The sequence below is a fragment of the Heterodontus francisci genome, chromosome 6 (assembly GCF_036365525.1).
Source record: "Heterodontus francisci isolate sHetFra1 chromosome 6, sHetFra1.hap1, whole genome shotgun sequence".
NCBI classification, from domain to species: Eukaryota; Metazoa; Chordata; class Chondrichthyes; order Heterodontiformes; family Heterodontidae; genus Heterodontus; species Heterodontus francisci.
The window spans coordinates 53,949,461-53,974,745 of NC_090376.1; the positions used below are offsets into that span (position 1 = coordinate 53,949,461).

Sequence of the window (25,285 nt, forward strand, 5' to 3'; positions counted from 1 at the left end):
CTCTAGCTAAGGTCTAACTATTGAACCTCCTTACTTTTGTACCTACGCAAAGGATTTTTTAAAAAAAACAGTCGTATCAAGTTATCCTGCCACTTTCAAAGATCACATTGTTCCTGCACCCACTTTAAAATTGCCCCATTTAATGAAAATTTTGCCTCCCCTCATTTTTCCTTCCAAAATACATCAATTTTAGACTTCTCTATTAAATTTCATCTGCCATTTCACCAGTCTGTGTATATCCTCCTAAAGTCCGCTACCATCTTTCGCACTAGTTACCTAACACATTTCCAAGTTTTGCGTCATCTACAAAACATTGAAATCATGCCCCCTATACCCAAGGACAGGCTATTAATATGCATCAAAAAGAGCAGTGGTCCAAACACTTACCTCTCGGGAACACCACTGCATACTTCCCTCCAGTCTAATAAACAACTCATTCCCTTTAGTCTTTTTCCTAACCTTATTATTGTTCAGGTAATCAGTATTTGAGCAAGTTTTTCAGCAGGATTATGTTTCAGTTTGGAACATAGATAGCATTGAAAATAACCAAGTCTTTAAGAAACTTCAAGCATTTAGTTATGCTCTCAAACATGTAGGACTCTCATTCTCATACACATGGCACTATCCTGTACACTCTCAGTATTCATTCTTACTCTTGCATATATGCACCTCTTTCACACAAAGTGCTTGTACTTATTCTCATATACAAACCAATCTCACTGCTTTGCATTTACATGATGATCCTGCGTTCTCATTTTTCCATGTGCATAACTCTCATACTCGCTCTCACACATATAAGGCTCTTATTCTTGCATGTGCACAGCACTCATTCTCTTCTGCAGACACATGGTTCTTGTAGTCACTTGCACGCACACTTGCTTTCTCGACATTTCAAAATAGCCTGTAGATGCATATAATAGAAATGGCTTACATTAGAAATTTTAGGCTAATAAAAAGACTTACATTTTTGAGGGAGCAGGGGGTCAGGGGTGCTTGCAGCTGAACAGCCCTAGGTCCAATCATTAGGTATTAGGCACCCAAGGAGGTGGATCATTTAAACAATGCTCTCGCTAAGCTGCGCAGGTGCATGGCCATGCAACAGCCTAAAGGGTACTGTGCAGACCTGGTTCTCAGAAAAATAATGGAGGTGCACTGCTGCGTAGAAACATTTAAATGGGCCGCGCAGTGGAAAAAATGGACTGTGCAGAACTAAAAATTTTAAAGCGAACATTGCAGACAGATTTCACAAAATTTGAAACATTGTGGAATTTGTGAAGGACCTAAATTGTATATTGAATGGAAAGGAGCTCCAGGAACCTAAGATGCTGATCCAGTCTTGGTGAAATGTTATAGAGTCATTTATGGCACAGAAGGAGGTCATTTGGCCCATCGAGTCCATGATAGCATCCGGTAGTTTCATGGTATTTATTTTTTAGTTACTTTATTGAATGTAAATTCCCCAGCTGCCATGGTAGGATCTGAACTCAAATCATTAGTCCAGGCCTCAGGATTACTAGTCCAGCAACATAACAACTATGCTGCTGTACCCCAAGTTGCAAAATTCCCAGGTACTGGGTGGTGGTTGCACCTGTGCCTCACAAACTATTTATTCATTCATTTTATCATTTTAAAACCTCTACAAATAGTCATACAACAGAGTTGCAACACACCTTTCATGGTGTACCTACCATCACCATCATCGTTTGAGAGAGGAGTCGGTTCACATGGTTTGTAGCAGCTGATATCCAAAAGTTGACCTTCTTTAATGCAGCTATGTATATAATCCAGATTTACAACAGGAATATTATATTTCTGGATGGCTTTCAGCCTGGAGGAACTCACAGTATTGAGATCAGATGTGACAACGTGAGTACACTGTAAAATTAAACAAACAGTTTTTTTTAATGTTTTAAAATAATCATGACCAGTACAGTAAGCTATTGAAATTCCAAGAATATTTCAGTAACAAGATACACTGCTTTCCATTAAACATTCAATAATATATTTTGTCCGGATGCTCGATTTGACAATTTCACTGGGTAAAGGGTTGGGGGGGGGGGGGGGGGGGAGGGGGGGTTGCTGGTGGTGTGGAGGTGAGAAAGTGGAAGTGCAGTGTCAGTTATGGATTACAATGCACTGCATACATGAAAAGTGAAACACATTTTTACATGTACATAGGCATTCAGGAGTAAAATCATATTTTTACATCTGAACAAATGCTCCTATCCAGTCTATGAAAGGTCATCAATCGGAAATGTTAACTCAGTTTCTCGTTCCACAGATGCTGCCAGACCTTGAGTACTTCCAGCATTTTCTATTTTTGTTACATGTCTTGACATGGTTGAAGCTGACAAGTAGTACTCTTGGAAGATATGGGCTATGGCATTAAACTGCTGTGAAATGGGTACTCACTGCTCTCTGACTTGGGGAAATCTATTGATTGACAAGCTCTCTGTCCATACAGAGTGATTGATTATGCAGATGAAAAACATTGACTGCAGGATGCCTGCACAATCATCTCCCAAGCTGGTAGTACAGGTTTTTATTATGGCTGTGACCTTTCGAACAACAAGTAATAAGAACAAAGAACAAAGAAAATTACAGCACAGGAACAGGCCCTTCGGCCCTCCAAGCCTGCGCCGATCCAGATCCTCTATCTAAACCTGTCGCCTATTTTCTAATGGTCTGTATCTCTTTGCTTCCTGCCCATTCATGTATCTGTCTAGATACATCTTAAAAGACGCTATCGTGCCCGCGTCTACCACCTCCGCTGGCAATGCGTTCCAGGCACCCACCACCTTCTGCGTAAAGAACTTTCCACGCATATCCCCCCTAAACTTTTCCCCTCTCACTTTGAACTCGTGACCCCTAGTAATTGAATCCCCCACTCTGGGAAAAAGCTTCTTGCTATCCACCCTGTCTATACCTCTCATGATTTTGTACACCTCAATCAGGTCCCCCCTCAACCTTCGTCTTTCTAATGAAAATAATCCTGATTTACTCAACCTCTCTTCATAGCCAGGGCCCTCCATACCAGGCAACATCCTGGTGAACCTCCTCTGCACCCTCTCCAAAGCATCTACATCCTTTTGGTAATTAGGAAAGCTAATAGAATGTTATTGTTTATTGCAAGGGGAATGGAATACAAAAGTAGGGAGGTTATGCTTCAGCTATACTGGGCATTGGTGAGACCACACCTGGAGTACTCTGTACAATGTTGGTTTCCTTATTTAAGGAAGGATGTAAATGTGTTGGAAGCAGTTCAGAGAAGGTTTACTAGACTAATACCTGGACTGGCAGGTTGTCTTATGAGGAAAGGTTGGACAGGCTAGGCTTGCATCCGTTGGAGTTTAGAAGACTGAGAGGGAACCTGATTGAAACATAGAAGATTCAGAGGGGTCTTGACAGGGTGGATGTGGAAAGGATGTTTCCCCTTGTGGGACAATCTAGAATTAGGAGTCTGTTTAAAAATAAGGGGTCGCCCATTTAAGACAGAAATGAGGAGAAATTTTTTCTCTCAGAGGGTCGTCTTTGGAACTCTCTTCCTCAAAAGGCGGTGGAAGCAGAGTCTTTGAATATTTTTAAAGGCAGAGGTAGATAGATTCTGGATAAGCAAGGGGGTGAAAGGTTATTGGGGGTAGGCAGGAATGGAGAGTTGAGGCTACAATTAGATCAGCCATGATCTTGTTGAATGGCAGAGCAGGCTTGAGGGGCCAAGTGATCCACTCCGGCTCCTAATTCATATGTTTGTATGTTGGTACATATGTAGAAATGGTGAATTGTTGTTTTTCAGAGTGAACTATACAGTGGTGTCCTGCAGGGGACAGTATAAGGACCAATGCTCTTTTTGATATACTCTAATAACCTGGACTTGGGTATAGAGGGCATAATTTCAAATTTGCAGATGACATGAAACTCAGAAATATAGTGCACAATGAGGAGAGTAACAGACTTCAGGAGTACACAGACAGATTGGTGAAATGGGCTGACACATTTAATGTAGAGAAGAGTGAAGTGATTCATTTGAATGGTACGATTTTAAAGGGGGTACAGGAACAGAGGCACCTGGGGTATACATGCATAAGTTTTTGAAGGCAGTGTAATAAAGTGGTGAAGGATGTTAAAAAGGTGTTTAGGATCCTTGGCTTTCTAAATAGAGGCATAGTGTACAGAACCAAAGAAATTATGTAAAACCTTTATAAAACACTGGTTGGAGACTATCTGGAGAATTATGTCCCATTCTGGACACCACACTTCAGAAAGGATGTCAAGATCTTACATAACATGCAGAGGAGATTTACTAGAATGGTACCAAGGAAAAAAGATTTTAGTTACATGGAGAGACGAGAGTAACCGGGGTTGTTCTCCTTGGAACACAGCAATTTAAAGGGAGATTTGATAGAGATATTCCAGTGGCAGAAGAGTCAGTAACCAGAGAACACAGATTTAAGGCAATTGGCAAAAGAACCAGAGATAACATAAGCACCATAATGTTGATGCAGAAAAATCAGTTTTGCATTGGGGTTTTGATTAACTATTTGAATCAAAATGCAATTTTGCATTAATTACTCCAAAAGTAGGTTTACTGCCAAAGTAGGATTATTCCACAATAAGTGCATAACATGTGTTGTTAGTTCAGGCAACCATATTTGGTAATCTAGCTCATACCTGTCGATTGACCAGATAGGAAATGATGCCATCATTGTTCTTAATAGCAGTCTTCAGCTTGTTTTTCTCTTTTATGGACAACTCCTTCACATCCAGAACCATCAAACAGTCAGTAAATATAGCCATAGTCCTGCTGCCCAGGCGAGACAATCTGTGTGAGCAAACTATGGAATTACTTTATATTGAACAATAACTAATAACATTTAAGAAAAATATTGGGACTTACTCACAAAGTAGTATATTTTTTTCCAAGAACTCTTATTCTGAAAGTCTGTATGCTAGAAAAGTCAGTTAAATCATTGCAGTATGAGGCAATATTACACTTCATATTTTTCATAAAGAAATTTTTAATACTGCAGTTTGTTCACAGAAGATACAGTTACATAGTCATGGTCTTGTGTTTTTTTCCCCTCTCCTCAAGAAAGGTTGCGGTGCGCCTTTAAGACTGTAAAAAGATTAGTGCATCTTCAAGAACTCTCCGGAGACACAGTGAGCCAAAGTGCATTCTGGTTGCCAAGCAACAGTAGCACGAGAGAGGGCATGTGAATCAATGTTGTCGTTTGACTTTTGAAAACAAGCTGGCAAAAACTGGTTTGAGCAGACTGTTCCAGCAATTGAAGGAAGTAGCAGTTTTATTTTCTCTCTCTCTCTAGATTCAACAAGCCGAATTATTTCCCTAAAAAAAAAAGCTTTTCTTTCTTAACTAAGTATTGGTATTGCTGTGTTCATCACAGAAGGGGCAGTTAATGTTACAACAGCCGAACTGCTAAATTCCTATCTTTTAAGAACTTTTCTTTCCCATCTGACCACTGTGAAGACTTCAAGCAACCTTGGACTGTTTCTACATTGGAAGACTCCATTTCGTCAGGAACATAATTTGCAAAGACTTTTTTGTTTAAATTTCGTCAGCTAATTAAAAACAAACCCCTGTTAGTTTGTGTATATGTATGCAAATGCAGGAGTTAGATTTTTAAATAAGATGTTATAAGGTCTTTAGATATTGGATTATCCTAATAGTGTTTAAGATTTCAGTTTTTTAATAAATAGTTAATTTGTTGACATCTAAAGATAGCTGGTTTAGTTCGCTTCATTTGGGGGCTATTAGATTGTTCAATTTGGCTGTTTTTTTTTCTGATTTGGAAAGCTTAAAGAAATATGCTGCAACCCTGTGGAGCAACAGGACTGAATTGACAGTGCATTGCTCCCACCGCAATTAGAATCACATATTTTGACTGGGGGCCTTTTCCTGAGTGGTCGTAACAACGTGTAAGATGTGACTTGGTGATAAGATTTACCAGTGTGGTAGAATACGACTTTGTATTGTCTTATCAAGGACTAAAATCAAAGTAAATGTTAAGTTTTAAACTATTAAGTGAATTTACTCATGAAGTTTGGAAGAGAAATCCTATGCAGGCATAACTCTAGTAACTCAAATAAGACGACAACAGTTGTTCTGTTCATTATCCTGGGCATATTACTGAAAAGTTGGCTAGATATCAAGCTTAGGGAAGATACACAGATCAGCCATGATCTGACTGAATGGTAGAACAGGCTCAAGGCACTAAATAACCGACCCTTGTTCTCATGTTTCTGTTAGTGATTCTGTGCTTCTGTACTGTTTAGATCTCAAAAGGAAGACTCATACTCCAGAATTAGCTGGATGGAGATGTTCATGGAGCAGCCATCCTCAGTGATGGCGGAATTCAGCATGTGAATACAAAAGACGAAGCTGAAGCATTTGCAGCCAGAAGGGTGAGTGGATGATCAATCTTGGACTCTTCTTGAGATCGCTACCATCACAAATGCCAGTCTTCAGCCAATTTGATTTACTCCACGTGATAAAGAAATCGCTGAGTGGACTGGATAAAGCAAAGCATATGGACCCTGACAATATCCCAGCAGTAGCCCTGAAGACTCATGCTCCAGAACTATAAACATCCCACAGATATCAGATAAACAAGGAGCTAATGGGAGCAAAGATCTTGTAAAAGCTTCTATCACAAGGGACAAAGTATTTGACAAACTAATGGGACTAAAGACAGACAAGTCGCCAGGACATGATGGCCTGCATCCAAGGATTTTGAAGGAAGTGACTGCACAGATAGTGAAGGCATTGGTCGAAATATTGCAGAACTCACTGGATTCTGCGAGGGTCCCAGCGGATTGGAAAACTGCAAATGCAACACCTCTGTTCAAGAAGGAAGGGAGACAAAAAGGAGAACTATAGGCCAGTCGCCTAACATCGTTTGTTGGGAAAATGCTAAGACGTCCATTATTAAGGAAGAAATAGCAGAACATGTAGAAAAGCTTAACGCAATCAAACAGAGTCAACATGGTTTAGTGAAAGGGAAATCATGTTTGACAAATTTGTTAGAGTTCCTTGAGAATATAACAAGCAGCATTGATAAAGGGGAACTGGTAGATGTAGTGTATTTGGATTTCCAGAGGGCATTCAATAAGGTGCCACATAAAAGATTATTGCACAAGCTAGCAGCTCACGGTATTGGGGTAATGTATTAGCATGGATTAAGGATTAATTAACTCACAGAAGACAGAGTCTGGATTAACGAGTCTTTTTCAGGTTGGAAAGACAACTAGTGGAGTGCCACAAGGATCAGTCCTAGGGCCTCAATTATTTACCTTCTATATTAATGACTTGGAGGAAGGGGCAGAGTGTAATATATCCTAATTTGCTGATGATACAAAAATAGGTGGGAGGGCATGTTGTGATGAGGACATAAGGAATCTGCAACGGGGTATAGATAGGTTTAATGAGTGGGCAAAAACTTGGCAGATGGAGTTTAATGTAGGAAAGTGTGAGCTCATGCACTTTGGTAGGAAGAATCAAAAGGCAGATTATTTAAATGCAGAGAGACTTCCAAAACAGTGTAACACAGAGGGATCTGGGTGTTTTTGCACATGAAACAAAATGTTGGCATGCAGATGCAACAAGTAATTAAGAAGGCAAGTGGAATTTTGTCCTTTATTGCTAAGGGGTTGGAGTTTAAAAATAGGGAAGTCTTGTTACAACTGTACAGGGTGTTGGTGAGGCTGCACCTGGAGGACTGCGTACAGTTTTGGTCCCCGTATTTAAAGAATATACTGGTATTGGAGGCAGTTCAAAAGAGATTCACTAGGCTGATTCCTGGGATGAAGGGGTTGAATTATCAAGAACAGCTAAACAGGTTAGCCCTTTATTTATTAGAGTTTAGAAGAATGAGGGGTGATCTTATTGAAATGTACAAGATTCTGAGGGGGCTTAACAGGGTAGATGTTGAGAAAATGTTTCCACTAGTGGGGGAATCTCGAACTAGGGGACATAGTTACAGAATAAGGGGACACTCATTTAAAACGGAGATGCGAAGGAATTTCTTCTCTCAGAGGGTAGTGAATATCTGAAATTCTCTATCCCAGAGCGTTGTGGAGGCTAGATCACTGAAAATATTTAAAGAGGAGGTAGATAGATTTTTGAAATATCGGGGAGTTGAGGGCTATGAGGAGCTGGCACAAAAGAGGAGTTGAGATCTGGGGACGATCAGCCATGATCATATTGAATGGCGGGGCAGGCTTGAGGGGTCGAAATCCCCCCACTAATGGGAATATCTTCTCAATATCTACCCCATCAAGCCCCCTCCCCAGCTCACTCCTGCTCCTATTTCTTATGTTCTAGAACTAGTTGCATCTCTAGCCATCTGTTCCAGTGCGGCTTCAACACTGGGATCTACCCGACAAAGTGGAAAATTGCTCAGGTATGGCCTAGCCACAAAGAGCAGACAAATCCAATCCAGCCAATTACTGCCACATCAGCTTATACTCTGTCATCACCAAAGTAATGGAAGATGTCATCCAAGGTGCTATCAAGCGCTTTGCAAAAAGCAGGACAAATCCAACAAGGCCATTACCACCCAATCAATCTACTATCGATCAGCAGCAATGTGATGGAAGGGGTCGTTGACAGTGCTATCAAGTGGCACTTTCTCAGTAATAACCAGCTTACTGATGCTCTGTTTGGGATCTGCCAGGACCACTCAGCTCCTGACCTCACTACAGCCTTGGTCCAAATATGGACAAAAGAGCCGATCTCCAGGAGGTGAGAGGAGAGTGACTGCCCTTGACATCAAGGCAGCATTTGACTGAGTATGGCATCAAGGAGCCCTAGCAAAACTGGAGTCAATGGGAATGAGAGAGAAAACACTCCGCTGGTTGGAGTCATACCTAGCACAAAGGAAGATGATTGTCGTTGTTGGAGGTCTATCATCTCAGTCCCAGGACATCACTGCAGGAGTTACTCGTGGTAGTGTCCTACTGACAACCATTTTCAGCTGCTTCATCAATAGCCTTCCCTCCATCATAAGGTCAGAAGTGGGGATGTTCGCTGATGATTGCACAATGTTCAGCACCAATCGTGACTCCTCAGATACCAAAGCAGCCCATGTCCAGATGCAGCAAGACCCGAACAACATCCAGGCTTGAGCTGATAAGTGGCAAGTGACATTGGGACACACAAGTGCAAGGCAATGATCATCTTAAACAAGAGAGAAACTAACCATCGCCCCTAAATGTTCAATGACATTACATCGCTGAATCACCCACTATCAACATTCTGGAGGCTACCATTGACCAGAAACTGAAATGGACCAGCCGTATAAATACTGTGGCTACAAGAGCAGGTCAGAGGCTGGGAACTTTGAGGCAAGTAACTTAGCTCCTGTCTCCCCAAAGCCTGTCCACCATCTACAATGCACAAGTCAGAAGTGTGATGGAATACTCTCCACTTGCCTGGATGGCTGCAGCTCCAACAACACTCAAGAAGCTCATCACCATCCAGAACAAAGCAGCCCGCTTGATTGGCACCCCATCCAACACCTTCAACATTCAATCCCTTCACCACTGACACACACTGGCAGCAATGTGTACCATCTACAAGATGCACTGCAGCAACTCACCAAGGCTCCTTCAGCAGCGCCTTCCAAACCCACGACCTCTACCACCTAGAAGGACAGGGGCAACAGATGCATGTGAACACCACCACCTGCAAGTGCCCCTCCAAGCCACACACCATCCTGACTTGGAACTGTATCGCCATTCCTTCACTGTCGCTGGGTCAAAATCCTGGAACTCCCTTCCGAACAGGTTCACCGGTTCAAGAAGGCAGCTCACCACCACCTTCTCAAGGGCAATTAGGGATGGGCAATAAATGTTGGCCTAGCCAGCGACACTCACATCCCATGAATGCATTATTAAAAAAAAACTCACCAATAACCTGCTCGCTGATGGTCAGCTTGGGTTCCACCAGGACGACTCGGCTCCAGACTTCATTAGAGCCTTGATCTAAATATGGACAAAAGAGCTGAATTCCAGAGGTAAGGTGAGAGCGACTGTCTTTGACATCAAGGCTGCATTTGACAGAGAGTGGCCTCAAAGAGCCTAGTAAAACTGAAGTCAATGGAAATCAGGGAGTAAATTCTCCACAGGCTGGAGTTATATCTAGTACAAAGGAAGATAGTTGTGTTTGTTGGAGGTCAATCGTCTCAGTCCCAGGACATCACTGCAGGAGTTCCTCAGGGTAGTGTTCTAGGCCCAACCGTCAATGATCTTCCCTCCAGCATAAAGTCAGAGTGGGGATGTTTGCTACTGAATGCACAGTATTCAGTTCCATTTACAATTACTCGGATAATGAAGCAGTTCATGCATGCATACATCAAGAGCTCAACAATATTCAGCTGATGTGTGGCATGAATGTGACTTGTCACTTAAGTGCCTGGCATTTACCATCTCCTACAAGACAAAGTCCAAACACCTAATCTGTGAAGAGCATTACCATTGCTGAATCACCCACCCAACCTGCAAGTCACCAATGACTGGAAACTTAACTGGACCAAACACATAAAGACTGTGGCTACAAGAGCAGGTCAGTGGCTGGATATTCTGAGCCAAGTAACTCACCTCCTGACTCAAAGGGGAGGCAGTGGCATAGCGGTAATGTCACTGGATGGTAGCCAAGAGGCCCAGACTAATGCTCTGGGGACATGGGTTCGAATCCCACCACGGCAGATGGTGAAATTTGAATTCAATTAATAAATCTAGAATTAAAAAGCTAGTATAGTGTGACCATGAAGCCATTGTCTATTGTTGTAAAAACCCATCTGGTTCACTAATGTCCTTTAGGGAAGGAAATCTGCTGTCCTTACTTGGTCTGGCCTACATGTGACTCCACATCCACAGCAATGTGGTTGACTCTTAAAATGCCCTCTGAAATGGCCACTCAGTTCAAGGGCAATTAGGGATGGGCAATAAATGCTAGCCTAGCCAGTGACGCCCACATCTCATGAACGAATAAAAAAAACACTCCCAATGCCTGTCCACCATCTACAAGGCACAAGTCAGGAGTAATGGAATACTGTCCACTTGTCTGCCTGCATGCAGCTCCAACAACACTTGAGAAGCATGACACCATCCAAGACATCCACCACCTTAAACATTCACTCCCTCCACCACTGGCACACCATGGTTGCCATGTGTACCAACAAGTCACCAAGCCTTCTTTAACAGCACCTGCAAGCTGTACCATTTCACAGAACAAGGGAAGCAGGTGCACGGAAACACCATAACCTCCAAATCACACACCATCTTGACTTGGAAACATATTGCTATTACTTGATCATCACTGAGCCAAAATACTGAAACTCTCTACCGAATAGGTGCACCCACATTACAAAGACAGTTCCGAAGAAGGGTCACTGACCCGAAACGTTAACTCTGCTTCTCTTTCCACAGATGCTGCCAGACCTGCTGAGTGAATCCAGCATTTCTTGTTTTTGTTACAAAGACTGTAGCAGTTCAAGGCAGCAGCTCACCACCATCTTCTCAAGGCCAATTAGGGTTGCGCAATAAAAGCAGATCTTGCCACTAACGCCCATATCCCATGCACGAAAAACAAATTACGACATAAGGATGCCAGCCCTTAGTTCCTTACCCTAAACTTAATTTACCGTACCTAAAATAATTCACGTCATTTTGTGAATACAGTTCAAACTCTTTCAGCACAAATCAGAAAATGGTAGAATTGAGTCGACTTTAACCTGATCTTCATTCCACATTTTCGGGGGGGGGAAGGTAACTAGTAGCCATAAAAGGAGTCCTGATATTTAATGTCACAATCATTACTTCTCTCCGGGTTCTTTTATTACAGTTAGCGCTAAATCCTTCCAGCCAACTTAAAGCTGTGCAGTTTCATTACACCTCCACTACTTTTCCGTTCGTCGCGGCTGAGACGGAAAATAAAAGATGCATCAGATACCAGAATCTAAATAAAATCCTGGAAAATACCTCGATCGTCTTTCGGTAATCCTGGCGACTCCTCGCTACTTCCTGGATTTAACGTCAATTTGTATTTCCTGGATCCCGACTAATCAAATATTAGGAACAGCAGAGGAGAAAATGCAGCAAGGGCTGGTCAGCCGATAGCATCACGCATATTCCTCCTGACGCTGAATCGTACTAGCACTGCCTAAACTAAATCCACATTTAATGACAACAGGGTGGTAGAACACAGCAGGTGCAAAGAATCCAACTTTATTTAAACTGGAGTTATTGTCGGAATACGTCTCAAGACTTGTCTACAATTCCCAGAGTGCTGAGAGACAATGCGCATGCTTAGTGGGGGCCGCGGTTTAAAGTTTCAAAATGGCGGTAGATTTGAGAGCGGTTTGGAACGGTTGGGATTGCCTGTTAAACTGCTGCTCACGCGCACGGTGGGTAAGTGTTGGCTGCCCGCTCCTGGAAAGAACACCGACAATTAGCGATTGTAAGTTACCCTGGAGTTTAATTAATGTTGTGCGAGCTAGAGTTTGTTACGGTGATGATAGTGATGTGTGTTAGTACCGATGGGAACAGCTCTCCTCGGCTTAAATTTGTTCGCAGTTATTTCCTTAGCTGTCTTCATTCTTGCCTCTTCGGTTGTTAGTATTTAATTTACTCCGAAGTTGTGAGAATGACCAAAGATTCAACAGCGGTGTTTGCTGATGAAACCATCAAATGGTGGCTTAGTAAAAAGTAAAAGCCGCCAGAGTTGAGAAATAAGCGATGGAGTGACGGTAATAAAATGACATATGACGTTTTACTACGTTATAGGCGCAATACAAATGCAAGTTGTTTGGTTGAAACACTTGTAGTGATAGCTATTGATCGTATTTTCGAAGCGTGGTGACATGTTATTGGCTGCTTCAGATACATTTGATGAAGCAATAGAGAGGGTTGGTGAAGGGAGTATGGTTGATGTGTACGTGGACTTTCAAAAGTCGTTGATAGAGTACCACACAAAATACAGGCCCAACAAGTCTCCTGCATCATTGTATGATTCTATAGAAGCAGAAAATGCAAGGAGCGCTCAATTTTGTGTTTGTTTCAGATTTCTAGCATCTGCAATATTTAGCTTTTTGAGACCTAAGTAATATCGGACAGAAAGGAACTATTAGTGGAATTGTGTAACAGACAAACATTGAAAACTAGAGGCATTAAAGAATGTGAATTGCCTGAGGAAAATGTGAAAAATGGGAGTGATGGAAACAGAGCATGAAATTAAAACCAGTATGAAAGTCAAACAGAGGTGTTGAAAAACTAGGGCTGTGTTTATTGACAACGCAACCACTAGGTGGCGCAGTATTTGCACATGCGCAAGTGTAGGCTCTTCAACTGGAATGTCAGTGTTGCGACGTTCAGGCAACCGCCGGGATTGCTGCTCAATTATTTGTGGGAAATAAATGAAGTTCCAGCAAACTAAACTTGCATTAAGTTGGATAGAAGCCCAGTAATATGCTACAATGTAGTTCTTGGATACTAACTGTAATCCTCAAATCCGTTTAATATTCCAGTAATCCTCTTAAATACAAAAGGAGTTTTATGATTTAATTTCCATTGGAAGATAGTGAATTGGCACCCCGATGGATGGAAAGGAAAATTGGGTAGAGTATAAAATGTGCTGCCAATTCGTTACTGTGATTCGTTTATATGACTGACCAGAACTGATTTCACCCGAGCGCAGCTACTAGCTCCTGCCCCACTGGCTGCTCTGCCCCCCCCTCGGCAACTTGCTTACTCACCCGCAGCGCCTCGCTCTAGAACTCGCTGCACTACCCACCCACCCCCCCCCCCCCCCCCCAGCAACTTCCCTGGCTGATTGCTTCTCACTTCGCGTCACCCTGCTATCCGGCTGCCTGTCCCCCCACCCCTGCCACTAGCTCTCGGTTGCGCCACTTCCCTCCTCTCGGCCACTCGCTCCCGCATTTGATCAGACTCCATACGCCACCCGAAGAAGCAAGGGGTGATGGGGCGACGTAGGAGCGAGTGGCCAAGAGGTGGAAAGTGGCGCAGAGGGACAGGGAAGCGGAAGTGACCGGGCAGAGAGCGGGATGGTGCGAAGCAAGGAACAATCGGCCAGGGGACTGGTGGGGAGCAGCGAGGTCTGGAGCGAGTGGCTGAGGGGAGGAAGCATTGTAGCTTGTAGTGAGTTGCCGAGGGGGGCGAGCTCCAGCCTCAAAGTTTCTCACTCAGCTCCTTCCTCCAGCTAAGTGGGGGGCTGGATACCCGATGATGCTTTATCATGCCTGCACAAAGATGGACCAGGCGCAGCTGCGCGATGATATCATCCCGCGCATGTGCCACTTAGTCCTGGCAAGATGCAGTCGCGCGTGTGCACTCTGATGACGTTCGCAGGCTGCTGCGTTGTCAGGAGTCACTTTGAAAAACAAAAGCAAGACTTGCCTTTATATAGCACCTTTTTCAAGACCTCAGGATGTCTTCACATGCTTCACAGCCAACGATGGAAAAGAAGTTCATTCAGCCCATTGAGAATCTAGTTAGTCCCATTCCCCCATTATTTCCCATATCCTGCAAATTTTTCTCCTTCAATATTTATACAGTTCCCTTTTGAAGACTCCTATTGAATATGCTACTTGTAACGTAGGAATGGCACATCAATGTTGATAAAGCACTGTTGGCCAAAGTGCTCAGAAAAGAGAAAGCATAGCTTAACAGGGTGCAGTGCCACCACCAACACTGTCTTTTTATTGCTAAAATAAATTGAATTTTTTTAACAATATGAAAAGTTTTGAGTGAATAGAGAAAGGCAATTTTGTCTGCTTGGGGAATCAGTGACAAGGGATTATCAATTTAAAATCCTCACTGAGTGAGGAGAAAAATTAGGAGAAATTTCTTTATGCAGAGGATTCTTCAAGCATGGAATGTTTTACCATAAGAAGTAGTTGAGGTAGGGAGACAATTGCATCTTTGGAGTGAATATTGACATCCCATAAACCCTGCAACCACAATGGCCCTGATTTTGCAGTCAATGGTGAACAAATGGCACTGGCCATTCATTATGCTTACTGCCCACTGACATTTTTTGTGGGTTTTTGTGCAGCAACTTGCAAGCATCAAGAATCCAATACAGCACATCAACCTTTACAGGATATGTGAGACTAGGACAAGCAACAGTGTCTTCTTAACCAATCTGATTGTAAAATCCTTCCTGAGACGTGCAGTGTAAATTACAATATTTTAGTTTATGTAAAATCATCTACAGATAGAGAAGTAGGGAGGGAAAGAAAGATGAGATTGAGAGCGATAAAAGAGACAAAGTTTTAAAAGAAATAATTTTTAATTATTTAAACGTTGAAGAATAATTAAAATCTGAAGGATTGAGACTCCACACTTTAAAAGTACATTTTCAGTGCCAGGGAGTTTGTTTGGCAGTAATTAAGACTTTTCACCCTGTTAACAATTCACTTATACTTGAATGGACAAGCCCTAACTTTTTCTGGCATGTTCAGTGGGTATCTACTGGGTAAGTACTGAAACTTCACACCATTCATATGTTTGCATGCCAAATCTCTGAGTGAAGTACTAGTGTCGCAAAGCTTGTGGAGGAGCAGGAAAAATTGGACAGCAGTTTTCCGATTTCTGTGTATGTGTGGACGCTGACAGTTGTCAGATTTACTCCATAATAGCTGATAGCTTCACTGTTACTCCTACTGCAAGATCAGGGCCATTATTGCCACAATGATTATTGTACCGTGGCTGCTCTGCATCATGCTACTGACATTGCAGTCATCCTGCATCTGGTCCTGACTTGGCGATATGGTTTAGGGCTATTACTTAGAGACTGGTTTATTGGCTAGGGTTATAACATAACAATGTAAAAAATAGGAACAGGAGTAGGCCATTTGGCCCTTTGAGCCTACTCTGCCATACGATAAGATTATGGCTGATCTGATTCTGGCCTTCACTCTACTTTTCTGCTGGCTCCCCATAGCCTTTGCCTCCCTTGTAGATCAAAAATCTGTCTAACTCAGCCTTGAAAATATTCAGTGACCCAACCTCCACTGCATTCTGGGGAAGAGAATTCCAAAGATTAACTCGCTCTGAAAGAAGAAATTTTTCCTCATGGCTGTCTTTAAATGGGAGGTCCTTTTATTTTTAGACTATGTCCTCTTGTTCTAGATTTCCCCCACAAGGGGAAACATACTCTCAGCATCCACCCTGTCAAGCCCTATCAGAATCTTTTACGTTTCAATAGGATTACCTCACATTCTTCTAAACTCCAATGAGTATAGGCTCAACTTTTCGTCAGAAGCAACCCCCTCATCCCAGGAATCAGCCTAGTCAGCCTTCTCTGAACTGCCTTCAATGCAAGTATATCCATACATAAGGAGACTATAGGTGTGATCTCACCAATGCCCTGCATGGTTGTCGCAAGACTTCCCTACTATTATATTCCATTCCCCTTGCAATAAATACCAACATTCCATTTGCCTTCCTGATCACTTGCTGTGCCTGCATACTAACTTTTTGTAATTCATGTACAAGGACACCAAGATCACTCTGTATTGCAGAATTCTGAAGCCTCTCTCCAGGTGAATTTTCTGCTCTTCCCACCATTTTCTCATATTATTCTCCATCTGCTAAATTTTTGCCCACTCACTTAACCTATTAATATCCCTTTGCAGACTTTGTGTCCTCCTCACAACTTGCTTTCTTACCTATCTTTGTATCATCAGAAAATTTGGCTACTCTGTCCCTTCAGCCAATTCATTAATTTAGATTGTAGATAGTTGAGGCCCCAGCACTGATTGCTGGTTACAATTTGCCAACCTGAAAATGCCCCATTTATCCTGACTCTCTCTTTCCTGTTAATTAGTCAATCCTCTGTCTGTGTTAAGATATTAACCCCAACACCATGAGCTCTTATCTTGTGCAGTACCCTTTTATGTGGCACCTTATGGAATGCCTTTTGGAAATCCAAATGTACAACATCAACTGGTTTCCCTATATCCACTCATCCTTAAAGAACTCTAATATATTTGTCAAACTCAGATACTGAAGCAGTCAGTGTAGAAATGCAGCAAGACCTGGACATTATCCAGGCTTGGCTGATAAGTGGCAAGTAACATTTGTGCCACACAAGTGCCAGCCAATGACCATCTTCAACAAGAGAGAATCTAACCATCTCCCTTTGACATTCAATGGCATTACTATCGCTGAATCCCCCACTATCAACATCCTAGGGGCTACCATTGACCAGAAACTGAACTGGAATAGCCGTATAAATACCGTGGATACAAGAGCAGGTCAGAGGCTAGGAATCCTGCGGCGAGAAACTCATCTCCTGACTCCCCAAAGACTGTCCACCATCTACAAGGCACAATTCAGGAGTGTGATGGAATGCTCTCCACTTGCCTGGATGGGTGCAGCTCCAACAACACTCAAGAAGCTCGACACCATCCAGGACAATGCAGTCCGCTTGATTGGCACCCCATCCACATCATTCACTCCCTCCACCATCGGCGCACAGTGGCAGCAGTGTGTACCATCTACAAGATGCACTGCAGCAACGCACCAAGGCTCCTTAGACAATACCTTCCAAACCTGCAACCTCTACCAACTAGAAGGACAAGGGCAGCAGATGCAAGGGTACACCGCCAGCTGCCCTCCAAGTCACACACCATCCTGACTTGGAACTATATCGCCGTTCCTTCACTGTTGCTGGGTCGAAATCCTGGAACTCCTTTCCTATCAGAACAGTGGGTGTACGTACCCCACAGGACTGCAGCGCTTCAAGAAGGCAGTTCACCACCACCTACTTGAGGGCAATTGGGGATGGGCAATAAATGCTGGCCTAGCCAGCGACGCCCCTGTCCCATGCATGAATTTTAAAAAAACACAATTTCCCTTACATACAGTCGGGCAGAGTCAACATGATTTTATTATGATTTTCTAAATGTTCTGCTACTACTTCTTGAATAGCATTTTCCCAATGATAGGGGTTTTCCTCCTTTCTTGAGTAGAGGTGTTAGATTTTTGAATTTCCACTCCACTGTGACCTTTTCAGAATCTAGGGAATTTTGGAAGATTACAGTTTTGGCAGCACAGTGGCGCAGTGGTTAGCACCGCAGCCTCACAGCTCCAGCGACCCGGGTTCAATTCCGGCTACTGCCTGTGTGGAGTTTGCAAGTTCTCCCTGTGTCTGCGTGGGTTTCCTCCGGGTGCTCCGGTTTCCTCCCACATGCCAAAAGACTTGCAGGTTGATGGGTTAATTGGCCATTATAAAAATTGCCCCTAGTATAGGTAGATGGTAGGGAAATATAGGGACAGGTGGGGATGTTGTAGGAATATGGGATTAGTGTAGGATTAGTATAAATGGGTGGTTGATGGTCGGCACAGACTCGGTGGGCCAAAGGGCCTGTTTCAGTGCTGTATCTCTTTATAAAAAAAAAAATTACAACCAATGCATCCAATATCTCTGCAGCCACTTCTTTTAAGACCCAAAGATGCAGGCCATCAGGTCCAGGGGACTTGTCAGCCTTTAGTCCCATTAGTTTACCTAGTACGTTTTCTCTATTGATGGTGATCGCTTTCAGTTCTTCCCTCCCTTTTGCTTCTTGATTTTCTACTATTTTTGGGATGCTTTCTGTGTCTTCTGCTGTGAAGACATATAAAATAATTGTTCAAAGTCTTTGCTATTTCCTTAATTTACCATTATTAATTCCCCAGTCTCATCCTCTAAGGAACCATCACTTAGTTTGGCTACTCTCTTTTTATATACTTGTAGAAACTTTTACTGTTTGCTTTTATATTTCTTGATAGTTTACTCTCATCCATCCTTTGCTGGTTTCTAAAATTTTTGCAATCTTCTGGCCTACCGGTAATCATTGCAGCATTGTATGCCTCTTTCAATTTGATACCATCCTTAACTTCCTTAGTTGGCCACAAATGGTGCATCCTTTTCAGTCTTTCTTTCTCAATGGAATATATCCGAGAGTTATGAAATATCTCTTTAAATGTCTGCCACTGCTTCTCCACTGTCTAACCTTTTAACCTATTTTCCCAGTCCACTTTAGCCAACTCTGTCTTCATACCCTTGTAATTGCCTTTATTTAAGTTTCAAACAATAGTTTCAGACCCAAATTTCTTACCCTCAGAGTGTGAAATTCATTGTTATGATCACTCTTGCCTAGAGGATCCTTTACTATGGGATTATTAATCCTGTTGCATTACACATTACCAGGTCTATAATAGCCTGCTCCCTGATCGTTTCTTAGAACAATACATTCTGGAACCTGTTCTGAATACACTATGAACTCCTCCTCCAGGCTACCTTTGCTAATTTGATTTGTCCAATCTATATGAAAGATTAAAATCGCCCATGATTATTGCAGTATCTTTTATTTTATGAGTGCCCATTATTTCTTGATTTACACTCTGTCCTACAATATAGCTACAGTTATGGGGCCTGTAAACTGCTCCCACTAGTGACTTCTTTCTTTTCTTATCTCCACCCAGATTAATTCTACATCTTGATCATCCAAGCCAAGATCATTTCTCACTACTGTACTGAGCTTATCCTTTATCAACAGAGCTACCCCACCTCCTTTTCCTTTCTTCCTATCCTACCAAAATGTCAAATAATCTTGAAAATTCAGTTCCCAGCCATGGTCACTCTGCAACCACCTCTCTGTAATGACTGCGTGCATTCAGATAAAAAGCTTTTAATGTTATTTTTTAAGAGATACAGCACTGAAACAGGCCCTTCAGCCCACCGAGTCTGTGCTGACCATTTATACTAATCCTACAGTAATCCCATATTCCCTACCACATCCCCACCATTCTCCTACCACCTACCTACACTAGGGGCAATTTACCTATCAACCTGCAAGTCTTTGGCTGCGGGAGGAAACCAGAGCACCCGGCGGAAACCCATGTGGTCGGTCACAGGGAGAACTTGCAAACTCCGCACAGGCAGTACCTGGAACTGAACCCTGGTCGCTGGAGCTGTGAGGCTGCGGTGCTAACCATTGTGCCGCCCCCAAATTCTGTCTTTTTACCATTTTTTCCCTACTCTGATCTTATTTACTGGTGCACTCATATTTGTACACTCTGTTCCTTCCTGTCACACTCTGTTATCATTACCCTTATTGCTACCCTGCACTATTTCCTTGTCCTTTCTCTTTAATTTTCCAAATCTCCCCTCATATTAACCCTCTTCCCACTATTTAGTTTAAACCATTCTCTATGGCCCTAGTTATACAATTCACCAGGATACTGGTCCCAGTGCGGTTCAAGTGAAGACCGTCCCAATGGTACAGCTCCTTCTTTACCCAGTTCTGGTGCCAGTGACCCATGAATCGAAACCCATTTCACCCACACCAATCTTTGAGCCAGGCATTCAACTCTCTGATCTTATTTACCCTGTGCCAATTTGCTCGTGGCTCAGATAGCAATCCAGAGATTATGACCTTTGTGTTTCTGCTTTTTAATTTAGTCCCTATGTGCTCATGCTCCCTTAGTAGAACCTCTTTTTTTAGTCCTACCTATGTCGATGGTGCCTATATGACAACGAGATCCTTCCCTTTCTACTCTAAAGTTCCCCCCCAGCTCCGAGGAGATGTCCTTAACCTTGGCTCTGGGTAGGCAACATAGCCTTCGGGGTTCGTGCTCTCGGCTGCAGAAAACAGTATCTATCCCCTGACTATATTGTCCACGACGACAACTTAATTCATTTTTACATTCCTTTTTACTCCCCGCCCCCCCCCCCCCCCCCCCCCCCCATTCGAATGGCCCCTGTACTATGGTGCTGTGGTCAGTTTGCTCATTCTCCCTGCAGCCCCTGCTCTCCATTCAAGCTGCAAGAATGTTGAATCTGTTAGATGTGTGGAAGGGCTGAGGCTCCTCCAGTGCTACCTTCTGGATCCCTGTACCTTCCTCACTTGTCGTCACACCCTCCTGTCCCAGACCACAAATCAAATCGGAAGTACCTAGACTAAGGGGCATAACTGGGCAAAGTGTTCAGGTTACTTTCCCTCTCCCTGATGCAATGCGGTGTCCGAAGCTCAGACTGCAGCTTATCAACTCTGGGCTGAAATTCCTCAAGCTGCACATGCTTTTTGCAGATGTAGTTGCAGTGGATCACACTGGTGTCCATAACCTCCCACATGCTACAGCTGCAACACATCACCTGCCCTTTTGTCTTTATTGTATTTTATTTAACTAATTGATGTTTCTAAATTTGAAACCTATTCAATGATTTTGTAGTTATATAAAGTAGTTTAACTAGTTAAGCTATAAATTTAATACAGTGCATCTCCCCAGTACCATTTGACACTACTGCCCCAGTTTAGAGAAAGTAAAAAAAAAACTTAAAACTGACCAACTTATCATCTACTTGCTCACCTAATTTGTGTCTCTGGACTTCAGCTCTCAGGTTTCACTGTCTCCAGCTCCCCCTCTCGGATCACTCCTTGCTTTGTAAAAGACCAGAACAGCATCTCCTCCCTCACTGCACCGAATTCCCGAGTTAAGCGTTCTGTCTCGCAGGACTCAGTCAAGCTGTACTTTGTGCTGCTGGACTTCGTGCTACTGACTTCGTGCATTAGAAAAAATGGTATTGATACTATCTGCAATTCCCAGGCCCTGCTAGTGTGAGGGTACCAGTTCTAACTAGCAACCTACTTAACGAACTGAGCAGCTTCCTCCAGCAGGAAGCTCGTTTATCACTGACTAAGACTGAAAAAACTGCAATTTAATGTTAAAGTTAGGCATTTGGAGATATGGAAATTGTTAATGCTGTATGATGTGCAAGATACGAGCTGATATCTATGAAGTTACCTCTGCGTTGCCTGTGAAAGCTGCCATTGAAGACGTGAATTACAGAAATTTTGATCAATATTACCATTTTCACTGAATGCGTTCTCGCATCGTATACGGAAAAAATGGTTAAATAGTTAAACATGTTGTTACTGGGCTTAGAGATCAGAGCAGGGCAGTGGAACTCATTTTTGGATCCTCTAGCAAAGAGTTGTCGCTAAGTTGATAGGCACTTTAACTCGGCTGCTGGTTGAGATGGGGGCGGTTAGGGTTATAAAATACAAAAATCTGAAACCCGACCCCAATGGCAACTACTTACATTTTCCCTGTGTCCTGACCCATATTAATTCTTCAACCGCTGTCACCAAAATTAATTTATTGATCATTGTCTTGTTTTTTTGTCCGACTTTGCTGTGTGCAAATTGGCTATCGTGTTTACCTGCAAAACAGCAATGCCCACACTTCAAAAATAATTTATTGGCTGTGAAGCATAGGAGCATAACAACTGCTAGTTGAAAAAAGATCAAGATCCATTTTGATCGCTTTCTAGTAGCTGCATGACACAGTGACAATGGAATTAAAGCACGTTAGCAGCTCTCTGAGCACAGAAAAAGCACCATATAAATGCAAGTTATTTTGTTCCCCTCCGTTTTCTTTCTGTGTTCCTGCACCTTGAAAATTTTTATTTTTATTTTGAGGTCTGGTGCCATGATGCTGAGTGCTCTGTGGTACCTTGCTCAAGTGGCCCTTATTAACATGTGAGTCTTGACATTAAGCATCACAGGCTTTTCAATTGTAGGAACATTACAACCGCAAGTCCACCTTGAGTTCCTTAAGAAAGTGAGAAATAGCAGCAGGAGTAGACCCCTCGAGCCAGCTTAGTCATTGGATACGATCATGGCTGATCTGCCTCAACTCCATTTTCTTGCCAGCTCCCCATATCCCTTGATTCCATCAGTATCCAAACACAGTATTCATCCAACAGTAGTCATTATACTAGGATCAAATGCAGTTTGGTCACTGTCCCTAATCCAGTTGTTTTGAGGCCAGTAGGACCATCCTGGGTAAGATAATTAAATTCGGCGTGGAGCAGAGATCTGTACGACTGAGCAACTTGCTGAAGAACTTCAGAGCTGTTGGAGGAATTTGGTTTGGGTTTTAATCTAATTCTGAATTTTAAGAGAAGTAACATTTTTTAAACTTTTGCAGATAAATACCACTTTTTTTGCAGAATTGTGAAATGCTTGGGATACCAAAGCAAGAATTAAGTTTTTCCTATGCGAAAAACAATTTGATGGAGAATTTTAAAATGTCTGCAGTGATTAACAACCAGGGGCAAAACTTCTTGGCTGAGTGGACAACAAATGTGACTCGTGCAGGAGTAATATTGAATGCTCCTTTTTTGCTACAATGGTACGAACACAACTGCTGAGGAATGTACAAGTGTAAATGACTCATTCAGTGCTCAGTTTGCTCCACTTCAGTTCTCAAATGACAGCAGCTGCACCAGCATAGATTCTCTTCACGATATGCCTCTTTGGATGTGAACGTACCAAAGGGAAAGGAGCACCTGCTTTTGATATCAATGGTTCATTGACTTCAGATCTTCACTCAAATGTGACACACTGGACCCTTTTTCACCCCAAAATGGTATATTGTACTGTAACCATGAGCAGTGAAGCAAGCTGATGAAAAGATCCCCACCTGCAATAATTCTCTCATGCAAAGACTTGAACAGTCTGTACAATAAAGATTTATTGACTCCTTTCTGCATGTTACTTGTCATCTAACAAAGTTATCTCTGTACAACATCAAAGATCAGAGTTTATCTAGAAGTGAAGATTTTCTTTAACTCTTCATAATTTCTTTTAATCAATATCTTGAGAGTTATAATTGAAGAGAAAAATCTCCAACTATGATAGGTTTGCTTTCCAGTGTTTGTTGCAATTGTGATTGTTCTTGCTGTCTTTAAAAGATCCAGTTCCAGTTGATCTGGCTGCATCAGCCTTGATTCAGTGGCAACACTCAAGTTAGAAAGTTGTGGTTTCAAGCCCCACTCCAGAGTCTTGAGCACGCAATCTCAGCAGACATTTTAGTCCAGTACTGAGGGAGCGCTGCACTGTCAAAGATCTTTTGAATGAGACATCAAAGGCCCTATCTGCTCTTTGAGGTGGATTTAAAAGATCCCAGGGCTCTGTTGGGAAGATGAATAGGGGAGTTTGCACCAGTGTCAAGGCCAATATTTATCCCTCAAAACAATATCACTAAAACAGATTAAATGGTCATTTATCACATTGTGCAAATTGGCTACCATATTTCCTGCATTACACAGTGATTGCACTTCAAAATACTTGATTAGCTGTCAAGTGCTTTGGTACTTCAATTCAGTTATCCAACTGTACATCTATTCATGTTGAAAGGAGAGTTTCTTAATTTTTGACACAGAAAAGAGGGGAAGAGGAACAGAACAAAGGAAATATACAATTGAATCATTGAATTTTACAGCACAGAAGGAGACCAGTCGCCATTCTTTTCTAATTCTTAAAGCAAAAACACTATTGTGATAATTTCCTCCAGTTAACTTTTTTCAATATATGGTTGTGAATGCAAACAGCATGGAGGAGAATGAAGATGTAGGAAACAAGTATGTAAGACATAAATATCCCTTATTGTTCACAAGTATTGCCAACACTCACTGTCAAAAATTTATATCTTGACTAAGTTATCATATTTTCCTACCAATCTTGTTTGCTTTTGAATGTTTAATTTTTCATTTCTGACTTTTTTTTGTACTCTGATCCCATCTGTTTAATTTGATTTCGTAGACCATCTATTACATGAAATGAATGTCAAGCATTCCTGCCCAAGCTTAAAATTGTCAACTATCTGAGTGAAATGCTTTATATTTTAAAAAAAGCATCAGTGAACATTTGGCTTTTAACACTTAAACCATGGTAACTGGGCATTAATTGTGTAATTCTTTATCCAGTTAAGAGAGTGGAAACAGGAAAGGCAAGAGCAACTGAAGAAGACAGCATTTGAGAAGCTTCAGCGACTAGTGCATGAACAACAGGCGCTACTTGGTCTTATCGGTACACAACAGGAATTCACAGGTAAAGAGAAAGTCTGCATATTAAGAAATGTTATCTTTGGTTATTTTATCCTTGGTAGATAGCATATGGACTATTCGTGAAACATTTCTACGGCCACGTAATGAGGGGTTTGGGTGGTTCCCACTATTTAATTCTCACCTGACCGCAGCAAGTGTGTTTTGTTATTAGGGTTTAACCCCTTTTGGGTTTCATTTGTCAAATAAACAGTCATAGAACGGTTTTCTTGTAAGTTTAAAACAGAAAATCAATTATTTATTGATCAGTATGTCTTAACCGAAATTGGCGCAGCCGTATTCACATCTCGTTTGCTCATGCGCAAACGCACACAAGAAGAGACAGCGAGAGAGGAAAAGAGGTAAGCGATA

At 42.2% G+C, this 25,285-nt stretch overlaps 2 protein-coding genes across 7 annotated transcripts in view; one reads left to right on the forward strand and one right to left on the reverse strand.

Moving 5' to 3' along the window:
- Positions 1-12,304, reverse strand: part of parp4 (poly (ADP-ribose) polymerase family, member 4) — a 245,720-nt gene extending 233,416 nt beyond the window's left edge. For 3 of the 6 annotated variants that reach the window (XM_068033696.1, XM_068033697.1, XM_068033693.1), the window contains exons 1-3: positions 11,998-12,304; positions 4,669-4,819; positions 1,671-1,875 (exon numbers count right to left, since the gene is read on the reverse strand). In XM_068033696.1, the coding sequence (XP_067889797.1) occupies positions 1,671-1,875; positions 4,669-4,794 (331 nt within the window). In that variant the 5' untranslated portion in view covers positions 4,795-4,819; positions 11,998-12,304. Of the gene's footprint in view, positions 1-711; positions 746-1,670; positions 1,876-4,668; positions 4,820-9,924; positions 10,000-11,997 lie in introns of those variants that run through there. The other 3 variants (XM_068033695.1, XM_068033698.1, XM_068033699.1) reach the window with 3 other exon arrangements.
- LOC137371316 (centromere protein J-like) overlaps positions 12,128-25,285 on the forward strand; it is a 100,048-nt gene continuing 86,890 nt past the window's right edge. The window contains 7 exon segments of the mRNA XM_068033700.1: positions 12,128-12,426; positions 23,039-23,206; positions 23,208-23,344; positions 23,346-23,439; positions 23,442-23,478; positions 23,481-23,548; positions 24,797-24,920. Coding sequence (XP_067889801.1) covers positions 12,355-12,426; positions 23,039-23,206; positions 23,208-23,344; positions 23,346-23,439; positions 23,442-23,478; positions 23,481-23,548; positions 24,797-24,920 — 700 coding nt within the window. The 5' untranslated portion in view covers positions 12,128-12,354.